Source organism: Sinocyclocheilus rhinocerous, unplaced genomic scaffold, assembly GCF_001515625.1.
Source record: "Sinocyclocheilus rhinocerous isolate Xijiao unplaced genomic scaffold, SAMN03320098_v1.1 scaffold1115, whole genome shotgun sequence".
NCBI lineage: Eukaryota > Metazoa > Chordata > Actinopteri > Cypriniformes > Cyprinidae > Sinocyclocheilus > Sinocyclocheilus rhinocerous.
The window spans coordinates 189,108-204,570 of NW_015658514.1; the positions used below are offsets into that span (position 1 = coordinate 189,108).

Genomic DNA, 15,463 nt, shown 5'->3' on the forward strand with positions numbered 1-15,463 from the left:
TCAAAACAAAACAACGGTCACTTATTAGAAGTACAAAACGAGGATTTGTAAAGAAGAATGTCAGAGGATTTCGATATAAGCCAAGAGGAGACTGGTTTTCCTTTGCTAAAGTAAGGAAACTTTGCTTCCTTTGATCCTGTAAACAAACGTTGGTTTTCACGAGACTCACCAGCGCATGCGCAACGCTGACCTCATACGTCATGCTTCCGGAACTGCTTCTGTGTACAGCAGTGAGCGCAAGCTAGATTCAAGTGATTATTACATTTTGAATTTTTATTTAAGTTCTTTTGGACTGAAGCAATGCAACACCCGCTGAGTGGCATTAAACAGCTTGAAAGATCAAAGACAATTTTTAATATAACTCCCGACTGGATTCGTCTGAAAGAAGAAAGTCATATACACCTAGGATGCCTCGGGGGTGAGTAAAACGCAGCCTAATTTTCATTTTTGGGTGAACTAACTCTTTAAGATTTCATTTTTCAAATATCACGGTTATTGTCAATACTGGTATATTATGACAGAGCCACACAACCCCTTCTGTGGATTAAAATATAATCTATATCTAAAATATGTAGTACAAAATCAGGGTCTGTTTGTTATTTACCATTTGTTTTGAATGTGAGAGAATCTTAATGAATACACTCTTTTTTTAACCCAATAATATATTATGGGCAATTTTTAACCCAAACTTAATTTAAAATGTGTTTATGTTTTGTAGGCCCAAGCTCTGTGTTTGAGCTGCTTGGCAGTAAGGACAGAGAGCGGCTGAACGAGATCCGCAGTGTAGCCAAGGAGCGGAATAAGTCCGTAGGAAACCTTTCCTCAGCTGAAGATCGAGCTGCTGTGGTGGCTTCGGCTAAAGCTGCTGTTCTACAGGCCCTGTCCAGCCGTTTCCAGTCAAACACCCCACAGCCCGATTCTCTAACCTCTCCAGCCAAAACTCAGGCTTCCTCTGAAACGCAGATGGCTTTGAATGCTTGGTCCGGTCCCACTGCAGATGCTAGCAAAACCTTTAAACCTTTTGCAAAAAATCCCCAGAAACAGGCTCGCTATGATCTGTACATCAACAAACTCAAAAAGGGCGATAAAGGTGAATTGGATCAGTTATGTTTGGTGTGATTTATCCTAGACTTTGCTAATTTGGGCTTAGCTAAATATCTGATTTCTACAAATCTGATTGTAGATGCCCTGGAGTCGAGTCTGGACTCTTCCATGACGGAGTGGGAGAGATGGAGAGAAAGGGAGGAATTTGTGCGTGCTGCATTACTCTATAAGCCCAGCAACTCTTCTCTCTCCTCACGTTTCACACGTGGCAAACATGAGGATGATACAGACAGTGTTGAGGTCACACGGGATCAAGAGGTACGGAGTTACCTTCAGTTCAAGCGCTTAAGTGTACTTAGCAATAAGTTCATGAAATTTGTTTAGTTAAACTGGAACTAAAAAGGTGCTTATGGTTCAAAAATAGTTCACCATTTATTATATTTGTACTTTAATATCCACTCTCTTTTTTTAGAATGATGTGGATGACAAGCAGGCCGCTGTGAAGATGAAGATATTTGGAAAGCTGACCAGAGACACTTTTGAGTGGCACCCTGATAAACTATTGTGTAAAAGGTTCAACGTTCCAGACCCTTATCCAGGGTAAGACTGATTTTCATCATATGCTGTATCTGAAGATATTCCTTTACTATTTGAGTATATTAAGGACAAAGCAGGACAAAACAAAACAACATTGGTGATTTGCACTAATTGGAAGGAGTACACAATACAATTATGATCATTTTCAGCCTCAAAGAAAATACAAGTACTGTTAATGCAATGTGTGTTGTTTTGGTTTATTTTTTGTACTTTCCACCAACTTTTAAATAAATAAAAAATTTGATTAAAATGATTACATTTAAATTTACATTCAGTCACTTTTATTGCTTAGATTTCTTTTTCATTTTTCTTTTCATGCTAACAATATTGTAGTAAAATTAAATAAAAATAGAACTATCATTTGGTATTGCATTTTTATTGACATTGGTGATGCACTGTCACTGTAAAAATTAAAATATATATATATTTTTAAAATTTTTGCTAATAGTTTGTGGCCACCTGTCAATTAAAAATGTAACTGGATTTTTGTTGTTCTAAAAATTTATTTCAAATTGGAAGATATATATTTAAAAAATTTTTGCTAATAGTTTATGGCCACCTGTCAATTAAAAATGTAACTGGATTTTTGTTGTTCTAAAAATTTATTTCAAATTGGAAGATAATTTTTTTTTCTCCGCTCTTTCCATTTATCCTGTCTGGCTTGTGCAGGTCCAGTACTGTGGGAATGCCTAAAATAAAGAGAGATAAGTACTCAGTCTTTAACTTCCTGACAATAACGGATAGCAGCCAGGTCAGCAGGGAGGCCCCGAGTGCTTCCAAACCTCCCAGCTCCAGCACAACCCTTCCCCATTTGACTCCAGAAGTCAATAAGAAATCCAGGTGGGACATAGCAGGGCAGGTATCTGAACCTAAAGACCCACTTAGTGCGTTCCTCAGTGAAACGCGCAGTGAGGTTTCAGCGGCCAAGCAAATCGAAGCTGGGGCCAAGAACCAGACCGACTCTTCACATGCTTCTGCCACTCCAGAGGTACCAGTGGATACTTGACTGTATTCATTTAACTCTAATTGTTAAAAAGCCTCCTAAAGAATAAATTGAGAAAGTTTCTCTTTTACAGAAATAAATTTAACGCTAAAGTATTTTCAATTTAGTACTGTATACAACGTAATCTCAATGTAACAATCACGCTTTTATGCAGATAAAAGTGGCACAGTCCGATGGGAAGCAGACTGAGCCAAAGACTGATGAGGAGGAGAAGGAAGAGGACGAAGAAGAAGTGAGGCCTCCTATGGATCTCTTTAAAGCCATCTTTGCTAGCTCTTCAGATGAGAAGAGCTCATCTTCATCTGAAGAGGATAGTGAAGAAGAAGAGGTGGCCCCTCTTCAGAGCAGTGCAGAGACACCCAACCCACCCATCTCAGCTCAGATCACTCCTGCTCCTGACATCAGCAAAGTGCCAGGTATAATCTGAAGATGAGCAGCTCCACAAAAATCTCTTTCATTGATTCAGATGTCAAATTGTCATAATCGTTTATTGACTGTTTTCTCTTGCCCTCAGATTTAAAGCATCTTACAGTCCAGAGCAAGCCATCTGCTGAAACAACTACAGCACAAAATACCCAGTCCTCCTCCCATAGTGCTCCTGATAAATCACAAGGCCTGGATGAAGAGGAGTTTGGCCCCAGACTGCCACCTCCTGGTCAGTCACTGTAACCACTGCAGTCACCATCCCCCTCAATTTATCATGTGAACATTGTGTGAACACGTGTTAAAGCAATAATAGTAACTTGCATTGGAGTAAATAAATGTCTAAAGCATGAATGTCACTAGATATCCTAAAATGATGGAATTGATTTCAACTAAAACCTGCAATACACTACACGATTTTTGCTCCAAATTTCCACCGATTTACAGTCTGATGTAGTTGACGCTACTTTGCTGAAAGTCAAAGCCAGTCTGAAAAATCTAAATCATGTAGTGTATGATGAAGCTTTTTTTTTTAGCTTCAGTCTATAATTCCATCCAGTCTGAGGAGATCAAACACGTTAGATTTTTTTTTTTAGCCGATTTTAGAACACATATTGTTTTAATTTGTCAGTAGTTTCCTAGCAACTGTGCGCATGTTTCTGTATGCGTTTGTTGTAATCAGAACAACTTTAAAGTCTGGTAATGATCCTCAGTCGTTTAGTGTATGATGGACAGTTTTCCTCTGTCACTATTTACAAAGTCGGTAAGTGTATGATGCCTAGTGTTTTAAAAATCTGTTCAGATTTTAAAAGTCGTGTAGTGTATTCCAGCCTTTAATCACACAAGACATTTTTTTTTAGCCGATTTTAGAACACATATTGTTTTCATTTGTCAGTAGTTTCCTAGCAACTGTGTGCATGTTTCTGTATGCGTTTGTTGTAATCAAAACAACTTTAAAGTCTGGTAATGATCCTCAGTCGTTTAGTGTATGATGGACAGTTTTCCTCTGTCACTATTTACAAAGTCGGTAAGTGTATGATGCCTAGTGTTTTAAAAATCTGTTCAGATTTTAAAAGTCGTGTAGTGTATTCCAGCCTTTAATCACACAAGACATAGTTTCTTTAATATCTGAGACTTCTGAATATACAGGTGCAGTAATATTAGTTATTACTTTTTTCTCTTTCATCCAGGACTTTTCACTAGCCTGTCTTTTATATTAACATGACGTTTTACATTGTGTGTCTCTTTACCAGGGTTTATCCCATCTGCACACTCGCCGCAGCTGAAGAAACAAAAGAAGAAAGATAAAGAGAAACACAAAGCCAAGAAACACAAAAAAGAGAAAAAGGTGGGTTCTTCTGGAGCAGATGAACCCAGTTTGACTGCCAGACATCTTTGCAAAATTAAAAAGTACATTTATTTAAACTTTTCTTCTTTTTTTCAGAAGAAAAAGAACAAGAAATATAAGCATAAAGGGAAACCGAAGAAGAGGGTAGATGAGTCTAATAGCAGCTCAGACGGCACAGACTCCAACAGTGAGGATGAAAATAGAGTTGTGTCTACTAGTGAACTGCTCCAGAGGTCAGAGCTCATATTTTTAATCAAAGCATTTTATAATGCATCTTGTAAATGGTAAGGTTATCTTGGTATACATATTAGTAATTTAAAAGCTTGAAATATGACTATTTCTCTTTCTCTCTCTCTCTGGCTTAGGTTAAAAAAACATCAGGAACAAGAGATAGAATGTGTCTGAAGAACCAATAGTGAAGATTTTGTCTTACAGAAACTTCAAGATGAATACTAATTTTGTGTGAGAGAGAGAGTGTGTGCGTATGTTGTGTGTGTGTGTGTGTTGGTGCATTTAAGTGTACCTAATGGCGAATGTGTTATGATTGCAGATATTTTTTAATAAATCCATAAAAAACAAAAAGGTGAGTGATTATTATATTAAAATGTCAACCAGCTTTACTCTAATTCTGTACTGTTTCATTAATTGAAATATTGCTGACAGTTTAGGTGCCGTAAGTGGAGCAGATAAAATATTCCAGATTAATAAAAATATTCCCCAGCCGACCTCGCCCAGATTTTAATTGTCTAACATCTGAACCAGAATCAGAAAAGACAAGTGTGTTTACACAAGGAATTTGTCATGGTGACAGGTAGCTTATAGTGCTAAAAAAGTACAGACATAGTGCAGACATACATATAATAAAATGTAACATAACACAAGTGATGAAGAGAAAACAATACATTAAAAATAATATGAATAATAATAATAACAGCTATGTGGCAATAAAAATATAGAGAAAACATACCAATAGAATATATATGCTATAAACCTTTACACCATGTGTAACTAAGTTTGTGATCAAATCCAACACAGTACAAAATTAAAATATATGTATTTTGCACTTTTGTTGATGAGATATGTAAAATTATTTGAAATATCTCAAGATCTGGTCATGATCTGAATTGTGTCAGATCTTGTGTCTTAAAGGGATATATAGTTGACAAAAAAAAATCCTGTCAATTAATCACGTTCATCACATTTGTACAGTGTAACTTATCTGTTACACCAGATCGAATAGCGCGCATTTCGATGTGGAAAAAATTAAGCGAAACCTATACAACTTAAACAAATGACCAAAATGACCATGCACGCACAACAATACTTTTAGGTAACTTACATAACACCAGATAAAATAACAATATAATAAAACATTGCATTCAAAACGGACTAATGCGACTGGAAATGTATCGCAAAGACATTCTAGTCGTATGTACGTTGTAGAAACTGAGCAAACACCTTTGAATTTAGAAACCAGTCGGTCCACAAATCTTTCAAATGACTCTAACACGATATTGTATTGCTAAGCATGGTAAATAATAAAATGGTGCACACGCCATGATTTCCAGCGATGCATCCCTCCGTCCACAAGAGTGCAGGCTTTCACTGCCAGCTGGTAAGTCTCCTCCAGACAAACCATGAAAACAAACCAAGGCAAAAAAAAAAACCTGTTTACATGAATCCATCATAAGATCTTACACGAATGCATCCAGTCTTTTGTATTAAGATGTTCCATTTAAGTTAAACATTGGCGTTTACATCAGCATCATATTATCTTGGTGTTTTGAATAATGATCTCAGCGTTATTTTGCATGAGATGTGCTCCAGTAGTCTTCGATGGACAGATGAAGTCCACTGAGCTGCATTGCCGCTATTACTTCACCATACATCTTATTACATAATTGGCACACAGTGGAACTATATGGAAGTAGTGGAACGATATTATTACTCGTAAAGATATATTGCAAAAAGAAAAGAAAAAGATGTAATGATTACTAAGTAAACATAAAAGGCTTAGTGATCGCCCCAAGAAGACCAATTCATTGATGAAGAATCATTGTGTCCTGTGCTGTCCCCACTGAACCTCCAATCCCGTCTCTCCTCTGAAGGTCTCTCTGTCTGAGCCTCTCGGAAAGAGGGAGAGACGCTGCTTTTGATGCTATTGCTCGAGCAAGACGCTAAACCGAGCGCGAGCGTGAAACCGACACGAGATGCGCTACAAAATCTGTCTGGATTCGGAGGAAATGAGCTGAGCTGTGAACGAGAAGAAGATGACAGTGATGATGGAGAGGATCGGGGCGATTCGGCTTTACCTTATGAAATGGATTTGTCTACGCTGGGCTTGGGTTTGTGTGGGTAAGTAGACTTCTTAAGGATTGTGATATTATAATTGTAATGTATTTAATAGAACAAAAGGTGCACGGTTGATTTATATTTGAGCAGTCAAGCTCTAGCTCACTTTTTATTGCATTTTACCTTTTGCAGCCCACGTGTCAGAATAATATTAAATATTTCAGGTGATTACAGGTTGAAGTATGCGAATGGCTGCGGTGACAAAGAAAGGTTAAACGGCGCACGCAGGTTTTGCAGCATTCATACCGGGAGAACCGAGGAGGACAGATCAGAGTTTGGCTTGTTGCCATGGCACTTATAAACACGGCGGTATCAGCCTGATCTCCTCCAAGACCGACTGGCTGATTGTGTGTTTTTCTAAAAAAATGTGCATTATTGTGCAGCCTTCGTGGATAAAAAAACGCAAATGGAGTTGTTCACGTGCAACTCTGCACACCTTCTCGTAATTAAAATGTAAACATCACGTATAGCACTTACCAATTTTGCTCAAATGGGTCGCTGGTTTCCCAGGCTGGTCTATTAGTTGGTTTTAGAAATGTTTGGGACACTTTTCAGTAGGTCAGACTCGCACCTAAACCTACTGAGCACCAGCATCTTCCAGGCTTGCTTAAACCAGTCCAAAACATAATATGCTACTAAGATCTGATCATGTGTTATATACTTTTCGACCTCCTCAGCATTCTGAGCATTGGTTTTGAGCATAAAATCTATGTTCACACCTAGACAGCAATGCTTTCACAGTCTGCCAAGCACTGGGCATCTGATCTCACCCATAATCTATTCCTAGATAGCACTCTAGGCTTGTTTGAGTAACACATGATCTGTTGAGGTCAGCTAAATGCTCAACAAACAACCGCAGATAAAAGAGAGTGAGAAAGAGACGCCTGCTTTTACTCAAGCAGATGCTCTCATACCAGAGACAGAAGCACAGAAAGGGAACGAATGGCTGTGGTGTATTGGAGGTAGTATCTAGTCCAGGGGTGGTGACAAAAGAGGGTTTGGTTGGGGGTGGGGGCATGTTGATAGTACCAATGACACCTAGAGCTCGTCATCTCTCTCACACACACACGCACGCACGCACACACACAGACAGACAAAGGGACCTTCTTCTCTGTTTCTTTATCACTCTCACACACCCAAATGCAAGCCTTTCCCACTGACTATGGATATTCCACGTCCAGACATGTTTTCCCCACTAAATGTGAGTGTGAATCACTGATATTTATACTGTTTCCCTTTAGAGGATGTTCCATCTGGTAAATGAAGACAATGAGGATGTTAAATTCAACTGTAATAGTTTGCAATAGTTCTGAAATGAAAAACAACCAATCCAGAATGTTCTCATTTGTGTTTATAGGTGATTTGGTAGGATTTCATTCAGGGAACGTAACAAAGCAGACACAGAAATAATATGGGGAAGACTGCTTTGAGTTCAGGTTATTTAAGCCTCACTGCCTTATTTTCATCTGTGTAAAATTCAATGTGTTGCCTACCCTGATTAAGATTATAATTTGTGCTGTATGTATCTGGGGAAGTAAAAAGATATCAGTGAGCCTTGAGACTCAATATATCAATATCCTAAAATGATTTGTGCTCATATGCTCAGGATTCCCCTGATCTCTGTCCTGTTCTCTCACACAGAGAACAGGGTATTATTAGCTTCTTCCTTTCAGCTCCTAGACATCATCATATTATATATAGAGTAAAAGCAGTCACTGGGTGTGTGAGAGATGTGTGTTCATCCTGGAGGGTAATAAGTAAGTGTCAAGGATGGAGCTGAGGAGAGTGTTACATCACAACATGTGCTGCCATCTGTATTCAGGGATCTCATGTCATGCAAAACATAGAAATATCAGGGAATTTTATCATTGTAATTTCTAGTTCTTAAAAGGTCATGGAACTATTAAAGAGAATATTTGTCTTGTTGTTCAGTTTTAAATGTATTATATATTTGTGATCCTGGAGCACAAAACCAGTCTTAAGTCGCTGGGGTATATTTGTAGCAATAGCCAAAAATACATTGTATGGGTCAAAATTATTGATTTTTCTTTTATGCCAAAAATCATTAGGATATTAAGTAAAGATCATGTTCCATGAAGATATTTTGTAAATTTCCTACTGTAAATATATTAAAACTTAATTTTTGATTAGTAATATGCATGGCTAAGAACTTAATTTGGACAACTTTAAAGGCGATTTTCTCAATATTTAGATTTTTTTTGCACCCTCAGATTCCAGATTTTCAAATAGTTGTATCTCGGCAAAATATTGTCCTATCCTAACAAACCATACATCAATGGACAGCTTATTTATTCAGCTTTCAGATGATGTATAAATCTCAAAAATGGACCCTTATGACTGGTTTTGTGGTCCAGGGTCACATTTTAATATATATTATTATATAAAACCCTGTAATCACTAATGACCAGAAAAGTCAAGGTCTATTATTATTAATAATGATAGATTATATTTTGATATTTATATATATTGTATGAAATATTTTTAAATCCAGTAATCACAAATGACCGGATAATTCAAAGATGATTATTATTTATTTATTTATTTTTATTATTATCTAAAAATCCAGAAATAACGAATGATTGGAAAAGTCTGGGAAATTCATGTGTCTAAAGGTCCATAAATAGACACAGTTCTTTACTGTTCTTTTTTGTCTTTCAAGAGACCTTAGCATAAATGAAAGGAGAAAAAAATGCTAAAGAAAACAGTTAATAGTTTATATGCTTACTTGGACTTTCTCTTTCTTCCTGGACTATTTCTGTTGCTTCCCAGGCTATTTCTTCCTTGTCTTATTGTATTTCTGTTGAGATTCGTAATCATTAGCACACACGTCCCCACTAAATTGAGTATTATGTGTCAGTGCAATTCCACAGGCACTCTCTGATCCTTCTTGAGTGAGTGGATCAAATTCTTGCCATCATATATACCTCAGGAATCCATAAAGCCTGGTGTGATGCGTTGATGTCATCTCAATCACAGTGTGTTAGTAGCTGTGGTCACTCATGAGTCACTCACACACAAACAATGCACATGTCTTCTGTGTGTGTTCCTCAGCTGCCTGTGGTGGGAAAGTGGAGTTACACACCGAGAGGAGAGGAGTGATCTACAGCCCATCATGGCCCCTCAACTATCCGCCCGGAGTGAACTGCAGCTGGAATATACAGGGAAGCCGCGGAGATGTGATCACAATCAGGTAGACGCACACAAGCAGTCTCTCACAGTGGTGATTAAATGAGTGGTGACTTATTTATTTCTATTACCATGATACATAACAAAATGTCCCACCAGCATCTGTCCTGTTCATGGGGTCTGTCCCGTTCTTGTGCAAGAAAGGCTGCTTTTCATGAACATCAATTAGTCACAGCAGCTTTCACACTGTTAGAAACCCCATGGTCAATTGTATGACTGTATGGTATTTCCAAACAAAAAAAACAATGTAAGGGTTTTTCAAACTAATTAATTGTTTTTTTGCATTTCAGTGTTTATGAGCCTGTTTGCAAGTGCATGTTAGTTTGTGCATTCTTCCATATGAAAGTGCTTAGACTGCTGTAAGACTAGAGCTGACTGCAGGGATTTTATAATGTACTATTTCTTGCCTCTCCTGCCACTGTTGTGTGTGTGTGTGTGTGTGTGTGGGCTTCATCACCGCTTTAATGATATTATCTAAAAGCATGACATCATCTCCTCTGAGATTTGAACCTTGAAGTGGAAAAGGATAATAGTTCTGATAAATAGAATTTTAATTTCTTTTAATCCATACTGTCTAATTACTCATTGTCTAAAAGCTGGAGTAGAGGCATTTATGCAATACTTGATCAATCTCATTTTCTCAAATTGCCTCAGACAGACGGACGTATGGGAATCTGACCCACTCATCTAGTACTGGGATGAGATTTCTTTTGTGGGTCCCTTTTATTTTCCTGCTGATATTTTCTCTATTCACATTGCAAAAATATATATATATTTTATGTGTTATAAAGAACAATATTAACATTTGTAGTTTTTAAAGGTAATTAATGTTTTTGTTGTTTTTTAAAGTAAGCTATAATTTATTAGGAGTTCAATTTCAAATAAAAGCTTGCTGTTTGTCTTCCAGCAAGCCAGTGTTACCTTGATTTAAAAAATTTGTCAATTTCACAACAATGTTTAATACATCAAAAAATCTAAACAGTGCACGAAAACACTTGTGTAAGATCACTGAATATAAGCCATTGTTGCAATGCAGCACTGGCCTGATAGGTAAAGAGGCAGTTATGCCAACTGGCCAAAAACTGTCTGGCACTGGCCCCAGGCCATCAGGTCATCCTTATTGTTGAGACCTGTCTGAAATATTCAGAAGCTTTGCATAATGTGTATGTGCATGTCCATTTAAATGACAGCCAGAGGAGATTTGAATGTCTGTATTTTGATGACTGTAACTACACTGTGAAAGTGCAGTTTAATAATGTGTATTTTATCATATAAATTAAAATAGATTCTGCAGACAGTAGGGGTGAAAGTCATATCTCTGCATTCTGATGAATTAACCATTTATTTATTTTATTTTATTTTTAGTGCTTATTCTTGCTTATGGCTGAAATAATTGTGATATCATATTTCAGCCTCAACTATAAATCATTAGGTGAAATCTGTTCAAGAACATCTGAGTATGTCTTAGTCTGACATGTTTTGCCACTCAAATGGTCATGAAACATTAGAATCAGAATCAGAATCAGAATGAGCTTTATTGTCAGGCATGTTTACACATACGAGTCATTTGTTTTCGTGACAGAAGCTTCCACAGTGTAACAGAATGACAGTGACAGAACAAAAAAACACAGATAATAAAAAATAAAAATAAGCAATTTATTGTAAAACAAACAGCAGAGTTTAAGTAGAGTTTTGTAGCAAAATCTGGGAAAAAAGAGAAATAAGAAAGAGAACATAGCAATAGATATGTAATGTTATCAAGTTATTGGCTGCAAATAGCCCATTCTTCTGTAATGGTACTGGATGCTGATTTTATCTCTCACTCTTGAGTATTTGTGTTAGTGTGTGTGTGTGTGTGTGTGTGTGTGAGTGAGAGAGAGAGAGAGAGTACTCTGTGATAATAGTTCCACTGCACATATTCTCTCTCTTTTGCTTATGGTCTCCCATTCCTTAGTATCACTGAAATGTTATTAGGGTCATTCCTATTATGTGGAAAAATCAATATGATTGTGTAATTTAAGGAGGTATCACAGGAAATACTATGATATCAATGAAACAGTTTTCCTAAGGAAAACAATTAAGAAGCACATGTAATATTTCTTAATACATTGACATTTTTTATTTTAATGGCATGGCAAAAAAGACTCAAACCATCCATTTAAACCAAAGAAGCAAAAAATTAATTTCTTTGTTGTGATAGTATAAAACTTGGGATTTTTAATGTTAATATGTATATTAAGTATGTTATTAAGTATAATAATTTTAATATGATATAAATACCAATCATATGATTCATTATATAAAAAATTGATATCTTATATTAAAATAGATATGATGGGCAGTTGAAAATATTCTGCAAGTATATTAAGTATATTTTCCAATATACTGCTCACCTTTTACACAAACAGAACTGTCTTGTATTGTCACAGCAGAAGGGGTTGGTGTGGTTGCAAATGTAACCTTGAAATGAAAACGAAACACATAAAAGGGTCACATAAGGTGAAGAGAAGAAAACAGCTCTGCTATGCTTGGATAAAGTTGTTTTATTTTTTTAGAATATTAATTTGACTTTTTTTTTCTTCGATTTATCGATTTATTGTGCCTCTGACATTTCATTTGATGATATTGTTCTAGAAGTTTTTATGTAGTATACACTATTATACAGTAGAAGTGCTGAAGCAGCAGAGATGTATTAAGCACCGTGTGTTTGCCGTGTCCAGTTTTCACAGCTTTGATGTGGAGGACACGGGGGGCTGCAGGGGCGACTGGCTGCTGCTCGGCCCCACATGGAAAGCTGAGTATCGGTTCTGTGGCTCTGTTCTTCCTCCTCCCTTCATCTCCTCCAGAGGACGAGTCTGGGTCTACTTCCACTCTCAGGCTAACAGCACTGGACAGGCACAAGGCTTCAGACTATCTTACATTCGTGGTGAGTGAACTTAGTGTGAATATGTTCCATTAGAGCCCATTCTGCTCTTTTGTGTTTTATAGTAAAAGTGGTTAATACTTGTGCCCTATATTCCAATTCTTCTAATATGATAACTGTGTGAAAAAACTCATTTTCTGTCATTTTCTCTACTGCCAATACTCACAAATTTAATTTATGTATGAACACATTCAATCCTGGTGTCTCACAATGCGTCATTTGTTATTGTGTGTCTCATAACTAATTGTCATGCAACAAGTTATAGACTTAGCATAGCATAGACTACCGTTCAGAAGTTACTAAGATTCACTGAGATAGCGGTCACTGAGATTTTAAAAATATTTTTGAGCTAAGTGCTCACAAAGGTTGCATTTATTTGATCAAAATAACAGTAAAAGTAATATTGTAAAAATCTCATGAATAACTATTTTATGTAAATATAATTCATTCCTGTGATGGCAAAGCTGAATTTTCAGCAATCATTACTTCAGTCTTCAGTGTCACATGATCCTTCAGAAATCATTCTAATATGCTGATTTTGTGCTCAACAAATGTTTCTTATTATTATGAATGCTGAAAACGGTTATGCTTCTTAATTATTTTTATTGAGGAACTCTTTTTTTGTAAATCTTTACTGTTTTATTACATCCTTTCTGAATAAAAGTAAATTTTTTTCAATTAAAAAAAAAATCATACTGACTCCAAACGTTTGAACAGTATTGTATAATCTGCCATTCCAGTGATTTTTTTTTTTTTTTTTACATTTTTGGGTGAACAAGACTCTAAACAAGTACAGTGGTGATGCCATATTATGCTTTTGTGTTCTAGGATTTAATATCAATTGATTGGGCATATTTTTTTATCATACTTTATGCATTTCCTTTTGAGTTGTAATGTTTCATCAGATTTAGTTGTTTTCCTACATTAGAGAGCCACTAAATCACAAAGGCTGTTGCCGTGGCATATAGATTTACTGTAAGCACAGATTGACCAGACGAATGCAGGCTTAGCAGATCAATAGTATATGGCCATAGAGCCGTGATGAAACGCTAATGCTTTGCAGCACTTGTTACATAATGATATGTGCATATTTGGATTGCACTACTGTCAGTGTGTATTAGACAGATCTCAGCTGTTGATTATTTAGTTAGATCTAATATGTAGCTAATGAAGATGAAGGAGATAATTGGCTGTCGTTACTCAACTCCACGGGGCATGTGTGCATGAGTGTGTGCGTGTGAGGAGTGAAATGCTGTGTTTGTGCGTTTTCCTCAGAGGTGCAGTTCAATCAATAATACTGAACGGCTGTGTTTGTTAAGCTGTCACCAGGCAAACACCATCTGCAGAGTGGGTAGATTTGATTGGCTTATTTCAGCAAACTGTCAGTGTTTACGTGTGCAAAAGACTCTCTTTGTCTCTGTCTGTTTTTTATTCATTAGGTCGACTGGGTCAGAGTAGTTGTGAGAACGATGAATATTTATGTGGAAATGGTAAGTGCATTCCACGTTCCTGGCGCTGTAATGGATTGGACGAGTGTGGAGACAATACAGACGAAAGGAGCTGTGCTGCCCAACCAACACCTGCCCGGGTCAGTCTGTGTCCGCCTAGTACCTTGCAGTGCTCTGATAGCCAATCTACCCGCTGTCTACCGGTGTCTCTGCGCTGTAATGGAGCCCGGGACTGTCCTGATGGATCCGACGAGGCCCACTGTCCCGATACGTCCTGTGGAAAACGCTTAGTCAACTTCTATGGGACGTTTGCCTCACCTGATTTTTTCCGTCCAAACAGGAGCGCTGGCACAGATCTTCACTGCACATGGTTCCTAGACACACAAGTACGATAAGAACCTCATATATTCTTATTTTAGGTTGCATTAAATCACATACAGCATACTGCTTAACTGTTTTTGTTTCAGGACCCAAAGCCGTTGGTGCTGCAGGTGGATCTACAGCTGGGTGTGGGAGACTCTGTCCGTGTTTACGATGGATTGGGAGAACATGCAGAACGCCTTCTACAGAGTCTCTCTCACCATAATAACCACAGACGAGCCCTGCTGGAGTCGTCCCAGGGACAGATGAGCATCTTCTACCACGCCAAACCACACAGCCCTGGACACGGATTCAACGCCACCTACCAGGTCTCTCATTCTTGGTGATGCTGATAAATTATGTTCTCCATTTGCATTGACATTGTGTGTCTTGTTTGAATACTTTGCAATAGTACTGTAACGGGTCGTTGTATCAAAAGATCACGTAGACCATGATCAGGGGCCCGTTCTTCGTACGTCGCTAATTCAGTAAGCTGGATTTGATTGTTGACGATTTGGCATGATCTTGGACTATTTGGTTCTTCGAAGCTCATCCCGGAGTTGCTGTCATAGCAACAGGTCTGTAAGCTTAAAGGAGACATATTATGCCCCTTTTTACAATATGTAATACAAGTCTCTGGTGTCCCCAGAATGTGTCTGTGAAGTTTCAGCTCAAAATACTCCACAGATCAATTATTAAATCATTTTGAAAATGCCTATTTTGAGTGGAAGCAGAAACACGCTGTTTTTCGGGCCTGT

General features: G+C 37.4%; 2 protein-coding genes across 2 annotated transcripts in view; both read left to right on the top strand.

Annotated features, from left to right (window-relative positions):
- LOC107722390 (G patch domain-containing protein 1-like) overlaps positions 1 to 4,943 on the top strand; it is a 9,265-nt gene extending 4,322 nt beyond the window's left edge. The window contains 9 exon segments of the mRNA XM_016530742.1: positions 719 to 1,090; positions 1,184 to 1,362; positions 1,517 to 1,644; positions 2,311 to 2,629; positions 2,799 to 3,060; positions 3,159 to 3,299; positions 4,321 to 4,415; positions 4,512 to 4,648; positions 4,781 to 4,943. Of these exon segments, the coding sequence (XP_016386228.1) occupies positions 719 to 1,090; positions 1,184 to 1,362; positions 1,517 to 1,644; positions 2,311 to 2,629; positions 2,799 to 3,060; positions 3,159 to 3,299; positions 4,321 to 4,415; positions 4,512 to 4,648; positions 4,781 to 4,820 (1,673 nt within the window). The 3' untranslated portion in view covers positions 4,821 to 4,943.
- Positions 4,944 to 6,002: 1,059 nt separating this feature from the next.
- The window catches only part of lrp3 (low density lipoprotein receptor-related protein 3), an 18,029-nt gene continuing 8,568 nt past the window's right edge, over positions 6,003 to 15,463 (top strand). Inside the window, exons 1-6 of the mRNA XM_016530740.1 lie at positions 6,003 to 6,030; positions 6,524 to 6,770; positions 9,840 to 9,978; positions 12,695 to 12,900; positions 14,337 to 14,731; positions 14,813 to 15,034. Of these exons, the coding sequence (XP_016386226.1) occupies positions 6,686 to 6,770; positions 9,840 to 9,978; positions 12,695 to 12,900; positions 14,337 to 14,731; positions 14,813 to 15,034 (1,047 nt within the window). The 5' untranslated portion in view covers positions 6,003 to 6,030; positions 6,524 to 6,685. The remainder of the gene's footprint in view (positions 6,031 to 6,523; positions 6,771 to 9,839; positions 9,979 to 12,694; positions 12,901 to 14,336; positions 14,732 to 14,812; positions 15,035 to 15,463) is intronic.